At 44.2% G+C, this 22,847-nt stretch overlaps 2 protein-coding genes across 2 annotated transcripts in view; one reads left to right on the plus strand and one right to left on the minus strand.

Moving 5' to 3' along the window:
• Positions 1-18,796, plus strand: part of CUNH2orf76 (chromosome unknown C2orf76 homolog) — a 34,245-nt gene extending 15,449 nt beyond the window's left edge. The window contains exons 8-10 of the transcript XR_006415521.1: positions 13,489-13,571; positions 15,419-15,524; positions 18,769-18,796. The gene's annotated coding sequence lies outside the window, so the exon portion shown is untranslated. The remainder of the gene's footprint in view (positions 1-13,488; positions 13,572-15,418; positions 15,525-18,768) is intronic.
• The window catches only part of STEAP3 (STEAP3 metalloreductase), a 36,394-nt gene continuing 14,859 nt past the window's right edge, over positions 1,313-22,847 (minus strand). Inside the window, exons 2-5 of the mRNA XM_044438401.1 lie at positions 18,822-19,316; positions 16,867-17,394; positions 11,285-11,446; positions 1,313-6,960 (exon numbers count right to left, since the gene is read on the minus strand). Coding sequence (XP_044294336.1) covers positions 6,670-6,960; positions 11,285-11,446; positions 16,867-17,394; positions 18,822-19,307 — 1,467 coding nt within the window. The 5' untranslated portion in view covers positions 19,308-19,316 and the 3' untranslated portion in view covers positions 1,313-6,669. The remainder of the gene's footprint in view (positions 6,961-11,284; positions 11,447-16,866; positions 17,395-18,821; positions 19,317-22,847) is intronic.

The raw sequence follows: 22,847 nt of genomic DNA on the forward strand, positions 1-22,847 counted from the left end.
CTCAGTTACCTACAGGGAGAAGGGAGTCTTAAAGTTGTCTGTTGCAAAAGCCACAAGGTGTCAGCACAGTCTGTCCTTTTTCTTGCAGGCACAAGGAAAATGCAATGGCGTGAACAATTGGTGGATTGGCTTAACCTAAAATGCCTGAGCATCGAAATGCCAGTGCCTTCAAAGACTGATGCTTGCTGTACCGAGGATTATAAAAATCCTTGGAGCATATAATCTTCATTATATATACTAGTACAATCAGTTCTCTGAACACTATGGTTATGAAATCTTCTCAAGTGTCTGTTTTTAAACAGTCACCTTTGTTTTGATGACTTAGTCTACATACAGTACCATTTTTAAAGACATTTAAACTATAATTCTCTACCCATTTACTTTGAAGCAAGTGCATTGTCCTGTTGCTCCGGGGCAAACTTGCATAAGATCAGGCTCTGTGGCTTTCTGCAGCAGAAGCAAGTCTGATTGAAATTAAAGGGGACTGAATATATCAGGTCAGTTCTAGATTAAAACTTGCATATATAAACATATCTTGGAAGCAATCCTTGCTTACAACAGATGCAAATTCATCTAGAATGTTTTGTGTCTGTCCAATTGTACATTACTGCTGCTGTCCTGATGACCGATGGGAGATACAATCCCCTAGATCCAAGCTTGAATTAAGCTCTGGCTAGGACCAAACACCTTAAACAAAGAATTGCTAAAATTCCATTGCAAATATCTAGGGAATGTTAAAAGCTTTGCCTGCAGAAGTTGAGCTTCAGAGCAGCAATTGAAATGAACTCATTAAAAACCAACTGCCAAATAATCTTATTAAAATTCTGCATTTCCTGCCCAGAAGGTAGTGTCTTTCATATGTTGCATTCTTTTGACATAATACCTAAAAGGAAAAGTGATAAAGGAAGGATACCCAATGCCTTTTTCTATTTGCTTACTTATTCTTTCTTTAAATAGCTGTTGAACAGACTTTTCTTGCCTAGGCAGTCCCAGATCATTGTGGGAGGATGGGGCTATGGAGGATACCACCCAAAAAATGTATATGGGTCAATGAAGGTCATCTCACACGAGTGGCAGACCTATTAAATTCCTGTTATCCTCCTTTCTTCCTTTGTTTAGCTATATGTGTCTTACCACTTCTTTGGAAGATGCTCAAATGTCAGGAGACTGCATGGAGAAGTTGGCCGTCCACTTTAGAGTGTTGTCCCTCCCCAGAATGTTGCAAGCTTTTTGGATGTCTTGTCCCTCCCCTAGTAAAGAAGGGAGTGGAAATGTCTCAGCTTTGCCACAGTAAGATAAAATGCAAAGCATCTTTAAAAATAACCATTTATTGCAAATACAAGTGTTGGGGAGGTCAGTGGTTCACTAGCATCAGTATTTCCATTTCATAGGTACAGCCTGATTACATTTCGTACATGATGACAACAGGAAAAATAAGTTCTACTACAAAGCGGGATCATAACTGGTTAAAACTCCCAAGGCACAAATTAGGCAGAGCAGAAAACATTGATATAGGCAGTATACATTTCATATCTCATTTTGCCACAGTATATCCATTATAGAATATCAATAGAAAAATAACATTGATATATCATCAAGCAAGCATTCCGCAACCTTTCTATTCCACTAATTACATGTTGGAAATGTATTAACTATTTACAGAAGGGCTTTGTTTCCTAATGACCTTTAGAAAAAGCAGCTTGCTTCTGCAATAAAAACAATAACTTATCAAATATTTTATAGGAGCAGGAAGCTTCAGTGTATAGTCAAGCAACAGTTCTGAAACTTGGCATCCTCAGTAGTGTTTATATGTGAAGCTTATGAACTGTTTTAGCTAATGGCGAATGTGAGTACTATCAAATGGTATAGACAAATGCTCTATCAAATTGCAGCTACCTGGGCTGTATTTTTTTTCTTGTGTGCTGGATTAGGGTTTTTAATAACATTTCTGGATCTCCTAGTTGTGGAGAAACTGGAAAGTACAGGTGGCACCTGATAAAAACAGAAACCTGGGCAAGATGGATGCCAAGAGGACTTCCCATTTTTAGGAAGCAGACTTGTGGAGCCTTGAACAGTTCTCTACTCTTCATCTCATGGCTCATATTTACCTCCATGTTCTCCAGTAATTGTGCTGCTGTCTTCTTCCTCCTTGTCACCATGGTCCACGCTGAATCTTTTCTATCACATTCTTGTGTCTTGAAAGCAAACAATGATGGAAAGCAAACCCGATGCAGTAGCTTACTTTTTAGAATTACTCATACAGAATATTTTTGGAGGGGACTAAGGGGTTTATGTAATGACACTGTTACACCTGTATATGTAGCGGCTTTGTCAGTGAAGGGCACATTAAAGAATGCAGGGATCACTTGCATAAGACTTTGCTTCTGGTGCTACTCTCCCCTCCCCTTTGCTTCCCTTGCTCTTTGCTACCTAACCTGTTGCATGTTGAGGATAAGTAGGAAGAGTTCCCAAACCATGGGATGTTGCCCTTCCTGGCATAGTCTCACAGTATTTTTCCCATATGTTAAAGGGTAATAGACTTCCAGCATTAATGATCCTTGGACTGAAGACCTCACTGGAATCTTATGAATAACTCATCCGCTGGCCTCTTCTTAAAGAAACTTCTCTTGGTTTTGCAGGTATCGCCTTGTTTGAAAAGGAAAACAAGTGAGGAGTAATTGGTGGTAGTAGGGGGAATACCTTCTGGGGCATATTTTTTGAGATGTAGGGTGGAGATGCTGCAGGGAAAAAGAAGCAGAAAAGTCCACTTGCATAAGGTTGGATTTAATCCATTGTGGCATGGGACAAATTTCTGAGAAACTCAAAGCCACAGTTCTGGGCTTCTGGGTCTAAAGAAGGGAAGACAAGCACCAAACTGGGAACAGTAGGTAAAGCATGAGTAGCTTTATTCAAAGCCTGTTTTGCTCTGTACTTGATCCACATGCAAGAGCTGCATGGAACTCCTTACTAATCTGCTTTGCCATTTCTATTGAGGCTAATGATTTTGGACTATTCCATTTCAAACTATTTGAAAATCTTTGCTAGTTGGCTATGTTATCTTTGTCTAGCCGTATGTAAAATAAAATTATTTGGCTGTTGATTCTTCCATGCGCCTTCCACACACCAGGATTTTAGATGTCTTCCAGACTGTTACAACACTATAGAGGCATGCAGTTTACATGAGCTACATAGCACTAATCCAAAGTACTCCTAGTTTGCACCAAAATGTTCTGCAGCTTCCTTTTTAGAGATTCTCATGCAGAACGGCAGCATTGCTTTCTAAACCTAAGAATTTGTGTCAGAATGGTTTAAAGGAGAACTGCACTGGTGGACCAGGAGCATTTCCTCCCAAGTCTCCGTATGACCCGTTTCCATGCCAAGTTCCCCAAAGGACTTCCCTGCATTCAAGAAAGGTAGGAGGAGGTGTCTTTTAGTTGGTACGTTTATTCTGGCCTGGTCATTCATGTCTGCCAAAGCAGAATAACCTGAAAGGGAGCCATGTGTGATGCATGAGCTCTCTTACTCCATGCTGCTGCTGATTCTGTATCTAGACAAACTCTGCCTGGTTTAACAATGCAAGCTTGATATGGGTTGCTTGTGTCTGCAGAGCACACTAGGGCTTTTCTAGCCTTACATGCAGTCCACTTCGTTCTCACTGAGTTTGGCCGTGGGGATCTGCTGTGGCTGCAGTATAGCTTTCCCTTTCTTCACTAGAGGAGCAAGCCCAAATCCAGCTGTGCACAGTTGTACACAAGTCAGTGAGTGTGATGAGGGAATGTACATCCCTGTTGACTGGTACTGAGGCATAGTCAGCCAGTTCAGTGGGACTGCTTTGTAATTTGGAGAATCATTTACATCTGCATGTGCATGGAAATCCTTTTCTTGTGTAAGTTCCTCTCTACTGGAGTAATAAGTAGTCTATGCTCTGGATCAGTAATCCTGAGTCCCCACAATATCAAGTAGACTCCATTTATATTAACAGCCGTATGTTGTAACGCTGATGATACACTCTCAATTAAATCCTTTTAAGTCAAACCAGAGGGGTCTGGTTTGCTTCATTGCAGCTCCTGATTTGCTGCTCAGCTTACTCTCTTTGAAGACAGCCAGATTCCCTCACTGGCAATTCTAGCCCTGCCTGCTCATCAAACGTGTTTCTGGGCTGATGGATCTGTTCCTTACTTGTACATTGTACGTTTTAATGTCCAAAAGCTGAGAGGTACATTTGGCAGACAAGGAAATGCTTTCGCAGTATGTCAGGGGTGCACATCAATTCTGGTGATGGCTTCCTTCAGCAGTAATCATTGCTAGCGTCATAGCAGTGAGTTGGATAACCAATAACCAATGTAATGAAAATTTAATATGGCCACAACACTTTCATGCCTGGAAGGATGAGAATTTAAAATGATCAGCTGTAAGTGGATAAATAAGTCAGTGATCTGATGAAGGCCCTGGCCCAGATGCAGGAGGGAGGACATTGCCTTAATCATCCAAGGCACCCTAAAAATGGGCATTCCAACCATACTGGCCTCAGGAACTCCAGGTCAGCCCAAGGTTGGATTTAATCCATTGTGGCCTGGGACAAAGTGGATTACAAGTCAAATTGGATCCACATCAACTATGCCAGCAGGAAAAAGGATGGTAGTCTGAGCCTTGTGCCTCGACTTCTTTCCCAAACCTCGCTTTGCCACCCACACATACCAATTTCCCTCAGTTGCCTCGCTCAGTTAAGGATATAAAGTACCTTTCCTGTGCTTGCTCATACACCCTGCTTTCCCTCTCTATAAACTTTCCAAGCCATTCTAGGAAATGCAAGTCATCGCTCGCTGCTTGAACTGGCTGGGGCGGTGGGCAAGCAGAGCAGAGAATGACAGAGGAGCAGAGCTTCAGGCTAGAAGAGTGTGGAAGCCTTTGCAGTGAATCAGCTATGCTCGAAATTTGCTATTCTGTATCTGCAGTCGTGGATAACGGCCAACTTGTGATTACTCACTCTGGAATGGGGGTTGCTATCCAGCTTCTTCACCTTTTGCTTGCAAGAAAATGAATAAATCCACATATTTCTTCACTTGACAGTGCACATGTGATAAGCATACAGGAGCTAGACAGAGAGTGGATGTTGCCTAAGTGGCTGACATGCTAAAAGGCAATGGTGTGTAGCACGTTTGCAGGATCATTTATTCAGAGCTACTGAGTGAATGAGAGCCATTGACAAGAATACTGTAAGGTATGAAGTTGCATGATCCAGTGATGAAGTGTGACTGGAATTCCATGCTGCGTTTACGTATCTAGCAACTTAATTCTCTGTCGGTAACTTCCAGTGTTACAGCACTGGTGTTTCTCTGCCCCAGCCAGTGTCAGCTGATTATCTTGGGTAGGGAAATGCACAATGCATGCAAGTTATTGAGAGAGGATTAAAACATGTTGCTTGTTTAGGGGCCGCTGTATTTTTAATTTAACTTGAAGTTCCAACCTGAGCGAGAGTATCTTTACACCAGGAATTAGAGGTTTAAGGGAAACAGTTCTATTAGCATTTTGGCTGACTGGTAGATAATGCTATGATCCTTCATACAATTCCCTGGAAATTTAAGTCACTGAAATCAGCATAATTTCTCTGTTAGAAAACTTGCTGAGAATCACAGTGCAAGGGAACCTGCAGTCCCCTAGATGATGTTAGCTTCCAAATCTTATCAGCTGCAGCCAGCATGGCCCATAATCAACAATGTGAATTGTTCTGCATTATTGATCTATAGTCCACTTATATCTAAAGATGGCTGCAAGTGGTTTGCAAATCAGAAATTAAAATAAATAAAAAAGCTCACTGTTAGCATATTTAAAACCAAAGCTAGAAAGCACAATTCAGGGAAGACTTGAATAACTTGGTGCATAAAACTTGCCTCTGGCACCTACCAGATGCTAGGAAGGAAGGCATTATAATAAAGAGGGTGCCACAACAAAGAAGGCCCACTGTTAGAGTCAAGCAGCACCTGGCCTAGCCCAGTCTGCTTGTCAAAAAAAAAAGACAATTCGGATGCATGTGTACTCAATGCGAAGCAGAAGAACTGGCTTTATCAAAGTAATCTCCATGTTTGCACAGATGTAAGTCAACTATGTGGTTCAAAGTGGATCAGTGTAAGATGGTCAGTGGGGCAGTACATCCATTCTGGGTTTCAGTCTGAACTCTTTAAGGTATCCATAGTGCTGAACCCTCAGGCATCATCTAGGTCCAACGCCATGGGTAGCCCTTATTCAGGCTGGCACCCGGAGTGAATATCCTGCCCCACTACCATCGTAGCCAATGTCGGAGTAAATGTGAATTATTGTAGCCTTAAGAAACCCCAGACAGGTACAAGCTGATTCTTCCTAAGGTGTTTCTCACCCTCATGCTGAATGTGCCTAGGCTTTCATCATGCTTCTGCTTTCTTTATATGGGCAAAATTCTGCATCAATGTTTTAAGGCAACATCCCCCCACCCTGAGAATTACTAGTCTATTCTAAATGCTGTTGTGCAAACTAGCAACTTCAGTAAATTTTTGTTCAACGCTCAAAATAATAGTTATCACCCACCATTCACCGATTCCAAATTTCAAAACTAGAAAAAGCAAAGAAAAAGAAACCTCTGTAAAAAAGAGCCTTCATGGCACTCTCTGAAGTCCGACATGGAAAGGTGTGGTGTCACACAGTACTGCTGGTTTCTCCACTCGAGAAGTCCCCTGATGCTCTGGGCAGGGTGAACTTGACGTACCTGTCCTTTTCCCACCCGTTCCTGATGCGCCGTAGTCTTTGGCTCATGCAAGGAAGACAGAAGAAAAGTTTTGCCAGGATTATGGCGCACGGTACCAGTAGAGTGAGAGTAAAGGTTGGAGGCAGGTAGAACTTGTACTGATTTTCATCGAAGGCCCTTGTCCAGCCATACGTCAGTGTGTGGAGAGTGCTAATAACCAGAGCAACAAAGCCCAGGGTGGACTGAAAAAGGGAAAGAGAACAAAAATATTTTTTTCCTTTAAGGTTACCTCTAGAATGCTGGTCTCTTTCTCCAAGCAGGTAAAACATACATAGCTATGAACAGTTACTTAGTCTTTAACTGAATGCCTGATTCCTGCTACAAGCCATTCCACAATTACTTAGCTGTAAATCCCATTGTATTCAGAATTTACTTTTAGGAATGGCCTACACATGATCTGAAGTGGAATTATCCCAAAGCAGAAGTTATAACTACGTTCCATGAGAACTTAGAAGAAAACAGAAGAAAATCTATAGAAGAAAGAAATAGAAGAAAATCACAATGAATACAAATGTCAGTGACTGTGTTTGCATGAGTGGGGAAGAGAAAGAAGCTGGTTACTTCATTTCCTTAATTATCCATACTGTGTTCAAGTTACCATGGTGACTAAATCCAGTGAGATGGGCAGTGGGAGTGACTTTCAACCCGTCCTGCACTCGTTGGCTTCTTCTAAGGTTCCAGGGTGGTTTGGAAGCCATCATTTATGTTACCAAGATCCATGGCCATTCAGTCCTGATTGCATCTCATTGGCTGGTGTGAGTAATTATGGAAATGCATGTGACCAGCATGTGTGGGGTTCCTTCTCTGAATATGTGAACATGGCCAATGTGATGTGGCCATGACTAACTTGACATTTTTCCATATTTAATATAGAAAATACATGTCATGGAGGTAGTCAGAACCTGGTCTGAAATGTTAAAACATGCATCTTCCCACAGTGGTACTGGATGGGATCCAAAGCAGTGCATGACTAGGTCTCTGCCCTCAAGGTGTGCGGAGGCTCCTAGATCTGGAACGGCAGCTGCTCATGCCACATGGGAAACTTCTTTGGCAACTGAGGGAGTATTCTAAAGGATCAATTCATGAAGCGAATTTGTGGGAGACTCAAGACAAAAGGAAGCACTTCTTCATACAATATATCCTTAAACTATGAAATTCGTTTTCATAAGATCTGGTGGTCACCAGTGATAGGCTGCTTTACAGGAGGACTAGAGGCTTTCTTGGAGGATAAGGCTACTAGTGGCTACTAGTCCAGGTAGCTCTATGCCACCTACATTATCAGAGACACTATGCCTATGTAATGACTTGTGGGATACGTTGATGGGAGGATAGCACTACACTCATGTCCTGCTTGTTGGTAGGTCATGGGACCAGGTTGGCCGGTGTAAGGACCATGGTGCTGGACAGGGTAGAACTTGATCCAACATGGCTCTTAGGTTTTTATACAAACTTTCAGTGATACATTCATGATCAAAGGCAATCCGGGAAATCACACAGATTTCAGAATCATGTACCCTGTGCTAGCTCCTGTATCCCTGTGGCACGCAGCCTATGTTATGCGAGAGGCAGGCTGTTGTTCCCTTTCTTAGCTTGGATATCCCTAGAGGAATTGTGAAAATACCTTGGGCAAAGTGGCCTTCCCTGCAAAGTGGCTTTCCCTGCAAATCCCTGCAAATCACAACTCCCATCACAGCCAATGACCATGCAGACTGGGGCAGGTCCCTACTGTAGTTCTGTGCATCTGTAGGCCATCTGTTGGACTATGGGCTCATTGCTAAACTGGGTGCTATCTCCCATGCTGAAGTGGTTGAAACTGCTTCTGTGTGCCACCATTTGAAGTTTGCATACTACTTCGATATCCAAAAGCATGTAAGACGTCTCCACATCGACAGATACTAGGGGAATACAGAAAAGTTCTGGCATGGAGACACTTAAGTCCAGTGCTTTTTTTGTAAGAAAAACGGTGCCGGAACTCATGAAATTATTTACCTATCGCACACAGTCAATCACTGTACACACACCCACACACGTCAGTTGTGTAACGAAACATAACAGTCGCCAGCGCAGTAAGCACTCAGAGTGTGACCACACGACCAGTCACAAGCCGAGCAGCGCCATCACCAGTGTGAAGTACGCATGCATCGGATTCGACACACACGCAGCCCGCATGCACCGTTTTAATGGTTTTGCTGCCGACCTGCTACTCTCGACAGGGCGATCAAATCCCCATGGACCAAACATCAAATGTTCAAAAGTTACTTTTAAAACTTGGAAAATCTGTCAAAAAAAGGTGCCGGAACTCTGTTCCGGTGTGTTCTATGACGAAAAAAGCACTGCTTAAGCATATCCTAATTTGCTTTCAGACTCCATGTGCCTTGACTATAGTACTCCCATATGGCAAAGGTCCTTCTGGGATTGTAACATTTTAGCTGGACCTCAAACAGTGGAAAGTGCTTTAGGAAGATTAACCTTGGGTAGATATGACACCAAATCCAGTTTTCTAAAACTTATTAGAACTTTCCCCAACCTGCTCTCCTCCAGATGTTTTGGACAAGAAATCTAGGCACTCCTAATCATTGGCCATGTGGGTTGGAGCAATGGCTCCATCTGGAGGACAGTGTGTTGAGAAAGACTGCCTTATTATATCTTATAACCTTGAGGTTGTGAAGCCAATCTCTGAAAAGTTTAATTAACTATCATTAATGCAAGTGAATCCAAAACTGGCTTCTTTCTAATTTTCTTCCATCATTTGCAATGAAACTCAGCCAAGTCTTTTTTTTTTTTTTTTTTGCTGGTGCAGGGTCTGTACATGGTCTGTCTCCACCAATTCAGTTTATGTATTTTATTTGTTTATATACAACCCCATAGCCGAGGCTCTCTGGGTGGTTAAGCATACTGCTTTAGCCTTGGATGAAATGACTCCATGATGGCTCTTATCTCAGGGGAATATCTCCAAAGGAAGAATTTATATATGTAGAGCTAAACTGACTCAAGAGGCAATGCAAGAGGTCACTCTGGATGGCAAGATTTTAGAATTGCCAATGAAGCAAAATACAACTAGAGACATATGCCTTATGATCCCTAGCAATGTCTCAGAGCTTGGCACAGTCTTATATTCAGTTCCTTAGAGCTGCATGATATTTTGGGTCAACCCTGCATAGATGCAGCCATTTCTCTTGATAATTCTTCAAGATTTGTCCAAAGCCAAATAAAGTTAGAGGCTTGCATCTATCTAATCTCAGGGAAATCAGCAGGCTCCAATGCAAATACCTAATATTAGTAGGCATTCGTTGTGGAATAGGCTATTTACACATGAACAATCCTTATTAAAAATCCAGTGCATTTTGCCATGTAACACCAGAATACTCTGCAAGTCTTTCACACACTCGTGTGCACACACACACGCACATCCTATTATGCATAAATGAACCAAAGTCTTCTCTGCAAGAGCATAAGCTATTTTCTCTAAAGGAAACATTTCTTCCATGGCAGAGAGAGAAACCAAAATAACCTTAAAGGTATTTTGGAACTCTGCTTAAAACAACAGCACAACAAGCAGCGCAAACACTTGGGAAGAAATGTCAGGGCAGGAAATGAAGAGACCGATTTAAGTGAATTTACAGTGAGCAAGCAGAGACAGGGTTTGATTTTGCTGGAAATCAGAGCCTATCTCAAAACTGTGAAATCTGTTTATAGACTGCTGTGTTACAGTGCTCCGGTCCCAAATCTATCTCACATGAAGATGGCCCAGCTTTTTGCTTGGATTTCTTCTGTTCGTGGGACAGTTCTTGAGCTCAAAAATTTCATTTTTGTCTTGTAAGCAACAGCTGGTTCATTCACAAATACCTTTCTCTTTATTGAGCCCAAGGTATTATTTATAACCACTGCTCACTATTTAGCTAGGTTGGCAAAGCAGTGTGTTTACAGGAGGCTGCTTGCCACTAGTCAGGTCCAGTCTGAATAGCACCTGATCAGTTCTGTGTCAAAGCCTACGAAGTTGTCAGGGCTTCCCATGGAGGTTTGTGTTTTACTGTGGAGCACCTGTCAGTGCCAGAAGATACCCAGGGTGACTTCTGCTTATTTTACTACTGTGGTGCTCTCTGGTCAAAACGGGAGCTGCTTCTTCATATTTGGTGCTCTTTCACAATGCCACCCAGCCTACTACCATGGTGTGGAGTGGCAATCCAGGCCCCAGATACCTCTGCCATATAGAGGCCTTCTCTAAATTTTGAGGGTGGGGGTCAGAGTTGGGTTATCAGTACTGGGTTTTCAGAAGCTTGTGTGATTTTCCAATTCTGAAGTATTTTCGTAAGTAAAGGGTTCTTTTGGAGATCCCACTAACCCCTGTGAAATTTGTAACATTTACATTACCTCTTGGGTTCAAGGCTCTCTTTAGGTGTTGTGATTAGAGTCCCATTTCACATGTGCCATTGGAAGTATGAACAGTGGCTTAGCTGTGAGAACAGAACCTGAGGAACATATCCCTTTCTGAGGTTCAGCATTTACCTGAATGAAACTGAATTCCCTCCAGGTGAGAGAGTTGGAGATGGAAGGAAGTGATGTTATGGCAAGCAAGGAGAGTAAGCCAAGGGCCATGATGCCCAGCGAGATGTAAATCTCCTTCCTCCAGACTTCCTCTTCCACCCAGGCATCTGTTTTCTTCTCCATCTGAGGGAATAAGAGCAAAGGGATGTAAGATAAACCAAAGGGCTGAAGGTACATGCAGTTCACTCTGGTGATACCAGGTGGATTTCAGGTGGATCTTTGTGAACTCCATCAAAGGTCCTGATGGAACAGTTCAATCCATCCCATGTTTGGCTTCCTTTTCAGTCTATGTAGTTACACTGTGCTGTTGGCCACTGACTACCACTAATCCTCCTCTGTGGACTTATTTGTGGACAGTAGGAATTTGTGCTAAAGTAACACAGTCTTGTGTTCAACCTCTGACAATTAACTTCCAAAATAAACCTCTTCATTCAATCTGAGATTGAGATTTTTGCTTTTTGCTTCAAGTTGGCCGAATGCAACTTGCTCACTGGACAACATGAGGTTTAGGAAAGAACTGTTCTAGATATGAATATGTTTCAGCCCAACTTGTATTTGTATTTCTTCTAAGGCTTAGAATGTGTAAATACACTGCTGCCCAAGGGCAGAGCTGCTCCAGGAGCTCACCTGTAGGTTTCCCACCTTCAGAACTGTTTGTATTGCTTAAGTGTACCAGCAGACCTTGGGATTCACCCCTTTCCCTGCTGGGCATTTGTGAATTGATACGCTGCAGAGATGCCCACCCCCCAACTTGCTCATTCATATCTTTTACCAATAAGATGCAGCACGGAGGAAATGAATAATTAACTCTGTAGATTTGACTCCAATCATAGGGGTGAAGGAGGTCAGGCAGAGGAGTCAAATCTGGCCCTTCTGGGGTCTCAATCTGGCACTCTGCGGTTCCACAGAAGGCTGAGAATCTTCCTCTGGCCCCATCCTGTTACTTCCAAACTCCAATTGTTTGGTGGCTTCCTAGCCTTGATGCAGCATTTTCTTCATTCTAAAGGCCGGAAATGCCTCTTCTGAGGTTTAGTTGCTGGCACTGAGAACTTAACAGTACAATATACTGGCATTTTTGGCTGGTCCTTGAGGGTTTCTCTGAATTGGAATTTAGGCCTCTGCATGAGTGCCTCGGTGCAATGGATAGTTTGCACTGTCTTTGGAACAAAGGTGGTATTTCGCCTCCACAGTCAAAGGTATGGGAGCCACAGAACAGGGTTTTGAAATATGGCTTAAAGCATGGCCATGGTAGGTACAGAACATGTGTGGTTCTCACTGACCTCTGGGGGACTTGCCAAGCGCTTGATGCCTGTAAGATCAGCCCATGTTTTGCCCCTGAGGTCTGCAATTAGCATGGGAAGTCAGCTCCAGTTTCAGGCTAAGACCACAAGCATCGCTCTCTGAATACTTGACTGCTCAGGGGCTTAATGGGATTTGGTTTAAGTGCATTTAGGGGAGAAGTGTTCAGGCTAATGGAAAAAAAGAAATGGGATTTGTACTATATTACAGAGATTGACACTTAGGCCCATCCATTTATTCCATTAAATCGATGCGATTCATGAAGCAAGGATGTTGCTTGAAAAAAAATGCATGAAGAGAGCAATGGACAAAGAAGGCTTGCCTAGGATTTATTTACAAGAATCACAGAAGAGAAATACAGCTGGAATTAAAAGACTGCTGTGGATTATATCCCTTGTGCCAAATGCAGGAAGGCAAATCAGGCAGGCATAAAAAACGGAATAGGGCCAACGCATTGCTGCATCTCACATTCAGCGACATTTCTTAGGCTGTGATCCAAAGATTTGCTTGCATGGAAAGAAGTTCCATTGTTTCCATGGAGCAAGTTGCAGATCCGGTCGCTTTTGGCTGGGCAGATTTATGAAGCGGTGAAAGGCTACATATACACAGCAATTTAATAAATGTAAAAATAATCCGGAACACAAACCTATTCTGCCAAGGGTTTCCACAGAAACAGTCAAGTTTAAATACTGGATTTTAGATCTAAATATAGCAGGCGCTCATTCTGGCTTCAGAGAAGCAGGTCAGCTGTGGGTGAGGCCAAGGCCAAAGAGGGGAAGCCACTGCCCTCCTGTGTGTATAGACAAGCATTCATCCTATCCATCCTGAATCCCACGACTTCTGTACATTTCTTTTCCTCCACATAGAGACCTGCACTGAGATGAGCCCAGATTATTTCCTCCTTTCCTCAACTTCATTATGCAAAGGGCCCTGGCATCACTCTATAAAGGTATGCCCAAGTCATCGTCTATTTCCCCTTTAAGGAAGACTCCTTGGATCATTTCTCCCCCTTCCTTCTCTACCTTGGGATATGGAGAAAGAGCCACAAATGGGGATGAAGGAATGTCATCATGTCTTGCCAAGTTAACTCCAATTTATGGTGATCCTTTGAATGAAAGCCTCCCAGAATGTCCTGTCTATGAAAGCCTTGCCCCACTCTTGTAAATTCAAGGCTGTGGCTTCCTTTAAGGAGTCAATCTATCCTATATTTGGTCTTCCTTCTGTTTTCAACTTTCCCTAGAATTATTGTCTTCTCCAGGAGATTTTGCCTTCTCGTGATGTACCCAAAGTGTGACAGTCTCAGTTTTGTCATTTTTGCTTCTAAGGAAAAGCTCAGCCTTGATTTGATCTAGGACTTGCTTGTTCATCTGCCAGTCCAGGGTATTTGCGGAGCTCTCCTTTAGGAGGCCGAAGGGTGAGGGATGCCCCCTGGATGGGAGGAAGGAACAGTATGAGGTGAAGGCTCTCTGGTGCAGCCTCCCAGGCATTTGAGCGACCTAGAACTCATTGGAGGTAGCAAATTGCAAAAAGACATGTGGGGACACTCCAGCTTTCTGGCTGTCAAGGATGCAGAGAAAAGCAGCTCACCTTGTTCACCGCTTGGGGAGGCCTCTTGACCTGGCTTTGTTGTTAAACGGCCAGGTGATGATGGTGGCTGGGAGAGGGTCTGACTAGCTGCGCTCATTCTTGGAGAAGGGGGATTGAGCCACGACCACTCCCTTACCTCTGCTCCTTCGTTTAAATTTAATGTGGGCTGCCCTTAAGGGAAAACCCACACCAAGTGGCTTACAGGTTTTAAAATACAGACAAAATATGCAACAAAGAGACAACAAGCAAACAATAAAATAGCTTAACAAACAGGTCACACCAATAAAATCTGTAGCTCAAAGATGAGCCAGCGAAGGCCAGTGAACTGGGCTTCAGAGCCTGCAAAGAAAGGGACAGAGGAACCCTGGTGGAAGCTTATCTTAACAGTGTGGGGCTGCCACTGTGAGGCCACTGCCCAGTTAACTGCCTTTGGCTGTGGGCAAGTAGAAGAACCTCTGTGATGACTTCTAGGTGTGTGTTGGCAGCTACATGAGAAGGCAAGTCCGTCCTTCAAGTAACTTGGGTCCAAATAATTTAAGGCTTGAAAGGCTAAAACGGGCATACATGGCTTTGTTTGATCAAAGCTGGATTATTGCAATGCCCCGTCTGCTTTTAAAGATAGTTTAAAGGCTGCCTTTAAAACAGGCTCAGAAACTTCAGCTACTCTTGACTGGGGTGGCTAGGGCTTCATTAAGGGCCAGTTTTGTGCAGCGACTGCTTCTTGTGCTGGCTGCCAATTCATTTCTGAGTGCAATTCGAAGTGCCAACCATCTACGTTACAGCCCTACCCTGCTTATGACTTGAAGGCCGTCTCTCACATGAGCCTGCCCATCCACACAGATCCACAGATTCTGCTGCCTTCTTCTGCCATCAGAGCCACGGCTGGTGGGGTGCAGGGTGCCCTGAGTGGCCCCGTTCTTTATGGCCAGAGCAGGCAAGCTGTGGCCCTCCAGTCGTTTTAGCTTACAAACACCAGCATCCCTCATCGCTGCCAGGGAGGGCTAAGGCTGATGTGAAAGGCAGGCCAAACCACCCGGTAGGCCACTAGTCACCTATCCCTGGTTTATTGCCTTCAAATGCAGGACCAATCCTCCCCCACCCCCCCAAAAAAAGATTGGGCAGCTCAAGGGATAGTTGGCACTTTAATATTCTAAAATCCTGTCTTGGTGCTGCATTTTTATGTTACTAGTTTTTCTTTTTCTTTTCTAGTTTGACAATATTGCTATTAGCTCCTGCTGAGTGGAAAGGAGTCCAGCATTATGGTTCTGAGAAAGGGCAACCGGACGGCAGTGTCCACAAGCACAGGCTCTACCAGGTCTTCAAAAATTCTTGTTTTTATATGCATATCACATAAGAGAGACCGTCAACCAGATACCCTCTAGAGCAGTGGTTTATTTATTTAATTTTTCTATCCGGTCCCCTGTAGAACGTCTCGGGACATTTTCAACCACTGGTCCATGGAGTGGTGCCAGTTGTGGGGGGGGCACATCCTGCTTGCCATTGACTGGCATGGGGGCTGACTGTGCTCCACCACCTCTTCCTTGGCTAGCACTGCATTCACAGGAGGTGCACTGGTGCCAGGGGGTGGGGGGAGGCGGGGGGGGGGGAGAGAAGGCTCAGTGAGAGCCAGCTGGGAGCCATGCTGCACCAATTTCAGTGTTTTGTTCTTTTGTTGGCACTTTTGTTGCCTGGTTTCTGGTTGTTCTGGAGAATTTTCGTTTTTGTTTTTTTTTGGTATTGTCTCTGGAAACTAATACACAGAATACTGTATTATGTGCATGGTGCTTTTTGTTTCTGCCTCAGTGGTCCCTGAAGTGGTTTTCCTGTTTTTGCCGGTCCCCAGCTGTGGAAAGGTTGAAAACCACTGCTCTAGAGGTTTTGGAATTCAGTTTCTGTAATCCCTGACCATTAGCCATGCTTGCTGGGGCTTACAGGAGTTGTAATATGAAACACCTGGTTACAAAGAAAAGCAATGTCCATTTCCTGTTTAGCCAAAACAGCACTGGAGAAGGAAATTAACAGGAGAACCTGATAACATGAGCTATTGAGCTGTTGTGTGTGTGAGAACACCAATGTTTGAAGAAGTACAACCAACTTTTAGGAAAAAAATGGGGAGGGCATCCCACAAAACTGCTCAATGATAATATAGCATAATCAGTGGCCAGGAATCCTGACCGACTGTTGCGCTGTGGGAAAACAGAAAATTCAGTGCCTGGGGGAACGGAATGGAATATTTTAGAAAAACATCCTGCACTGCAACATTTGTTGCAGACCTGCGGATTAAGAGTATATTCAATGGCTAAGGCAGCCTTCCCCAAGCCAGCATCCTCTAGATGTGTTGGACTGCTACAGCCAGTACACCTAGTGGTCACAGTACTTGGGAACTGTGGGAGTGGCAGGCCAACATGCCTAGAAAGAACCACGCTGACAAAAGTTGAGAAAAGGGCTTTCCAGAAAGGTCTTGACTTGGTCTCCTTCTGAATATATGCACATGGACATGCTACAACTCTGCAATCCCAAATGGTAAAGGAGAGCCATGTTTAAGAAAGTGCCAAGGAGTTTAAGAGAGCCAAGGAGTAACACAGCATCCCATCAAACAGCAGAAATCCCATGAGATTAAAAGATGAGTTTTCCTCCCAGAATCGGGAGGCCCGTACCTGCTTGACAGCTTCGTTGAGTAAGAGATACCGCTGGGACTGTCGCATGGGGAGGCAGAAACTGTACGCAGCATGCAGGGCTGCACAGTAGAAACTCAGCAGCCCTATCTGCTTCCGGTGCTGCAGCCACTGGTCAAGCCAGTCAGGGAAACGCCTGTACTTGGTGCAGTGGTACAGCTGGAAGATGGCTGCCAGGACTCCTGGCAGGTAGACGAGAGACAGCATGACATAGGCGACGCAAGGCAGTGTGGTGTTGATGACCTCCACCGGCATCTTGTAGAACTTGTTCTTTTTGTCCCAGATGTATGGGTGCAAAACCTGCCGGATGAAGTTGTAGGTGTAGAAGCAGAGGAAGAGGCCCAGGGCCAAAAAGACAGGGATCTTCCAGGCCGGGAGGAGGCGCAGGGGAATGCTCTCAATCTCGCGGGCTGAAAACAAGCAGCCCATGTCCACAGGGATGAATCCCAGCGTGTGGGCGATTTCAGCAACAGTGCGTTTGGCTTCTTGGTTGTCACAGCAAATGAAGACCTACGGCAAATGGAGGATAAGCGAATAACTGGCTAGCTGGAAACAGCATTGCTGGAAAGTGGGACAGGTGAAGAAATCTGAGTGATGTGCGCATTGATAATATGGACATATTTGGGCATTTAATAGTATAGGATTCTTCTCTCCCTCCCTCCCATTTCTATTTTGCCTAATAGCCAAAACTCTCCAGGTGATTATAAAACATTAATATAAAACCTTTAACATGCAAGCAGTTTGAAACATAAAAACATTCAACAATATTAGAATCTGGTTAAAAATCCCCAACATTCAGAAAGCTCTCATGTCTAATCATAATGCCTGGGAGTAAAGTCTTAACCTAGTGCCTAAAAGATGACAAAGCTGTTGCCAGGTGACCCTCAACATTCTCTGTCTGTTGCTATGTGCTTCCCCACCCCACCCTGATACCTGAGCCTGTTTCTTGAATTTTGGGTTAAATTTTAGGCCATGATGCAGAACACAGGTGAAGGCTTCCCCTGAGGACAGTCTTTGGTCTCCACATTTAGACAATGAGTTAAGATCTTTTTCTTCAAGCAGGCATTTGCTCTCTATCTACTGCTATGCTTGTTTATTTTGTAGCTGGCCCCTTCAAATGTATGTTACTGTTTCTTCTACGTTTGCACTTTCATGAGAATGGGGAGAATTGGTGATGTGGTTTTGGTTTTATATTGGATACCACCCTCTGAGCTTTTGTTAGGCAGCTGGGAAAGAAATCTTACTGAACTGTATGAATTTAAACCAACTTCAGGAATGATCCCCAGGGCCCTCAGCAGCAGCAGCTGGGTGGCACAGAACTGTTGGGATTCTCAGGCTGACATCTGCAACTGTGGAGCTGAGCACTGGAGCTACAGTCCCTGACCTATCTTCATGCACCTGACAAGGAAGAAGCCACACTGGCTGCTTTCCAACATTAGGAAAGCAACCTCAGAGAGAGGGGAAAGAGGGCATTTTGGAAAACGGTGAGGCTCATGTTATCCTGACACTGCTCTAGCCTTATTCTCCCCCTCCAGTGCGCCCCAAGCTAGACAGCCAAACATGGCCATCTGCCAAAACTGGAAGAGCAGAGAAACGCAGATGCCTTCCTCATCTCCTGCCACTCTGTGCAGGGTGGTCTTACGTTACTTACTCCCAGTGTGGGAGCTTATGGGCATCTGAATCAGACAGCACCCCAATCTCAGACTATCTTTTAGTGTTCTATTTAAACCAGGAGTGAGAAAGCTGAGGTGCCAAATGTTGATCTAGTTATATAACAGATATGCAAATTTACTTATGGACATGCAAATTACAGAGCATCCTGACCACAGATATGAGACACTATTCTAACTGCATTTTTGTCATCTTCTTGCCTTCTTCTCATAGTCTGGACAGACATGGTGGTCTACACAGAACTGATAAAAGGAACAGAACGATACCTGCTTGTTCCCATCCCTAGGACCTGACTGTAATGTCCATGCTGAGATCACATTAAATCCTTTGACAACAGTGCTTGCTGGGAAAAGTGATGCCAAGTATTCAGCGTTTGATTCTTTGTGATGGCTTCTTTCAGTATTGTTGCTCACATCCACTAGTATTTTGCCAGCCAGCTCATCGCTGAAGTCACAGAGTGTGGTGTAATGTTCTCTGAAAATCGCCACAAAGATAATACTGGTCTTCTTTATAGCATCTGCCTGGAATGTGACTTCAGCTGCTGAAGGGAAGAGGCTTGCATTGCGCTTGGGGTTCCGGCTTCCAATCACCACTTTGAAACCTGAGCACACCAGGCGCATAGAGAGGGAACGCGCAAAGTCTCCACTTCCCAGAATTCCAATTGTCCTACTGCCAGCATCCGGAGCAAGGCTCGAGTCACTCTCTGTGTTCGTGTGGCCCAGGAGCGGCTTCGCCATGTCGCATCCTGGCATCTTGTTAAGCTAAAGCAAACAAAGACAAGGTGGCATCAAATGCTCAATTGACAATGACATCCTGCTACTTTATACAATATACAATACTTATAACTCTTCAAGTTAAAAAAAGCTATTGAAATGCAGGTTGCAAAGTTCCCTTTTTAGGCTTCTGCAGCAAAGCTGGTAGTCTTTCCGAAAAGAATGCATCAGCAGGACCGGAATGCAATTTTATGTATTTACAAAATGGATTTCAAATGGGACACAGAAACCAGTGTTATTTGGGCTACAGATGGACACAGTTGCTCACACACACAACATCTCAACAGTCTGGCCTCAACTTTTGTTATCAGGTCCTTCAACACAGTAAGTTATCAGTCAGTTTTTAAAAGATGCAAGTGATGCTCTTAACCATGGGTCCTCAAACTACGGCCTGTGGGCCACATACGGCCCGCTATGGTCATTTACCCAGCCCACCTTAGAACTTTTGGACTCGCTTGGAAAAAACGATCTCCGAGCGAGTAAGAAAGCTCTGAGCCGGTGCAGGCGTTCTCTGAAACTGAGCAGAGAGCCGGCGCACGCATCAAATTATAACAGCTTCCTTCAACTGTGCATACGCCCGCTCCCCCCCACCCCATGGCACGCATACACAGAGCAGGAATATGACTGGGAAACAGAAGAGAGGAGGGCGGAAGAGAGAGAGACAAAGACACTAAAAAAAGATTGAAGGTAAGAAAAATATAAGTTTTAAAACTATTTTAATTATGTTAGCCACATCCCCAGGCTGTGGGCCAAGCCACGGCTGCTACTGCGTCTCTGCCACAGCCTTCTCTGAGCAAGCTGCTGCCGCTGAGCAGGTGCCATGCTTCCCCCCATGGTGGGAAGACACGGGAGGAGACCCGCTCAGCCAGCTGTGGCCCCGTCCCTTGCCTCAGAAAGGAGCCCTTATCTCCCTCCTCGCAGCCCTCTCCCCGCCAGGGGGGGCGCCCCGTGCTTGCCTCTCCAGCCTCCTGCTCCCTCAGAAGCGGGGCAGCAGCAAGGACTACAATTTCCATCATGCCCAACCAGCATGGCCAATGGAAGTTGCAGTCCAACTCATCCGGACAGTACCAGTTTTGGCAAGGTTGCACTTAAAATATGGTAGTCATTAGCTCTGCATTCAAACACAGTCATTGTGTATTGTGGGAATTGTTCTGGGCTGACTTGCTTCAAATACTAAGAGCGGCATTAACAGTATTTCTCCTTAGTATTTTTGCTTCACTCTTTGTAAATGCCAGTTGCAGTCATCAGCTGCATTATGCAAAATACTATATTTAGAGCCTTGGTTGTGTTGTAGCTGTGTCCCTTGAATATGGACATGCTCTTCCCCACCTCATCTTGGGCTTCTGCTGCAGCCCAAGGGAGCAGAGCATACATTTTTTAATTATTTTTTTAAAATTTAATTTTTAATGTGCAGTGTGCATAGAAATTCGTTCATATTTTTTTCAAACTATAGTCTGCCCCCACAACAGTCTGAGGGACAGTGAACTGGCCCGTTTAAAAAGTCTGAGGACCCCTGGTCTTAACTCATTACACAGAAGTGCCATTTACCTGCAGACACAAATGAAGTTTGCTTCCCAAATTAACATCTGGGTACTATGGTCCTGTGATTTTTAAGGCTCCCTTCCCCCCATCAAGGTCTCTATGCTGCAGGAAAGCAGGGTGTTCAGAGAGCTTAACAGCACATTCATCCATCCATTCATTTGCTCTTTTAATCAGAACCACTAAAGAATACAGACCTCAAGTTCCAGTTCTCAAATAGCTTGGGCGGAATTGCTACACACACCAGTCCTATTCAGGCATTACACAAACTGTGTACCTCAGCTCGTGAGTGGTTGCGGGGCTGTGCTGAGTAGCCACGCCTGTGATACCATGTGCCCTGAGTAACTCTTCCTCCAGATGACTGGATGTAGAAGGAACTACTCACTGTGTGCAACTGTGGAGGCACAGATACTTGGAAGTGGCCCTGTTTCCGCTTGTGTGCTGAGGTGCTTTAAAAATGCCTGATTTGGGCTCTCTCATGATTGTGTCAAACAGTTTAATTTGCCCTGCACTGTAACCCTCTTTTTGTTCTCAGGGTGCTTAAAGAAAGCAAGGGAATTATGCTCCTCTGCTTCCCCCAACATGCTGTTTCAAGGCATCATTATGGGAGGCTTATCATAATCCTATCTTGATTGAGGGATTTTATTCTGGAAGACAGTTTGCAGTATTTTCATACCTAGGAAGTATGGCTTAGCAAGGGTTGGCAACCTGGTGGCCTCCAGATGTTAATTACATATCCCATAATCCCTAACCACTGGCCGTGATGGCTGAGGCTGGAGGGAGCTGTAGTTCAGAAAATCTGGACCTGACTGGCTATCCATAGATTGGAAAGATGATCATGGTTTGCAACTAATATGCAAATGAGCTTGGAGGAAGCAATCCAAGGTGAGAAAGTGGCTTGCCCTCCATGTCACAGGAGGATCTGTTGCTGAATTGGGGAGCTGATACCAATTTCCAGTGATTGCTTTGAATTCATCGGTGTGAGAAGAGTGCAGAGATTCACCTTATTAGATAATTGTGAGGGATGAAGTCTGACGGGTGCCTTGAATCAGGCTCTGAACAGGCACATTTATTTTCCTGTGTGAAATGAAAATCTATCACTATTCAGTGTGATAATGTAAGGTTTATCTCAAGATTTCTCTCACAGCGGGGCTGCAGCTTCAAAACCACAGTCCCATTCTCTCCAAGAAGACCAGAGCTATCTGCTCTGGTCTCTTTGCTATTGAAAGTTAACACAGATATGTCTGCAAAGATGTGAGCAAAACAGGATACACAGTTCCAATTGTTTTGGGTGAAGCGACATGTGAAAACAGGACAATTGAACTGTCTGAAGATGTAAGCAAAGTTGGGAGAACTGGTCAGGCTTGATCTCTGAAACTATTGGGGGGGGGGTTAACTGGCACCACTGTTTCCATCCCTGCCATCAAGGGGATTAAGCCAACTGTAGGAAGAGTTTTTATGAAACAGTGTGGTCTAGTAGAGTGGTTAGTAACAGCTGAGACATGCATCACTGGTGGGCTAAGCTTTGATTTTTGCTGATTCAAATGCAGTGTTCATCTGGGAGTAGTTTCACATGCATCTTGCTCATGTTTCTTTCCAAAATTAGTACTTGTTTCTGAAACCAGTGGATACAAGTTCCCCTTTGGGGCATCTCTGCAGCTTAGTCTTTCCGATTCAATGTTGGTAGCTTGGTAATGGGGAAGTGGGAGACATGCTGTCCACTGCAGAAAATGTTGAACTTCAGCCCTGCTTCCTAACCGTAGCCAGTTTTGCTCCCATTCAAATTATAGTAGTGGTAAAATTGTCAAGACCAGTTGGAAGCACAATGGAGAAATTATTGAATGGCAGGGCACTGATGGGAGGGAGACTAATTTTGTACTGTCGGCCTGTAGGTTAAAGGAGTTGAAGATATGTGAACAGGTCTCCAATAATGTTAGGTAATTAGGTAAGTTACTTGGCATAATTATGTTTTGCCCTGAA

Source organism: Varanus komodoensis, unplaced genomic scaffold (assembly GCF_004798865.1).
Source record: "Varanus komodoensis strain SLA01 unplaced genomic scaffold, ASM479886v1 scaffold32, whole genome shotgun sequence".
Classification (NCBI taxonomy): Eukaryota; Metazoa; Chordata; class Lepidosauria; order Squamata; family Varanidae; genus Varanus; species Varanus komodoensis.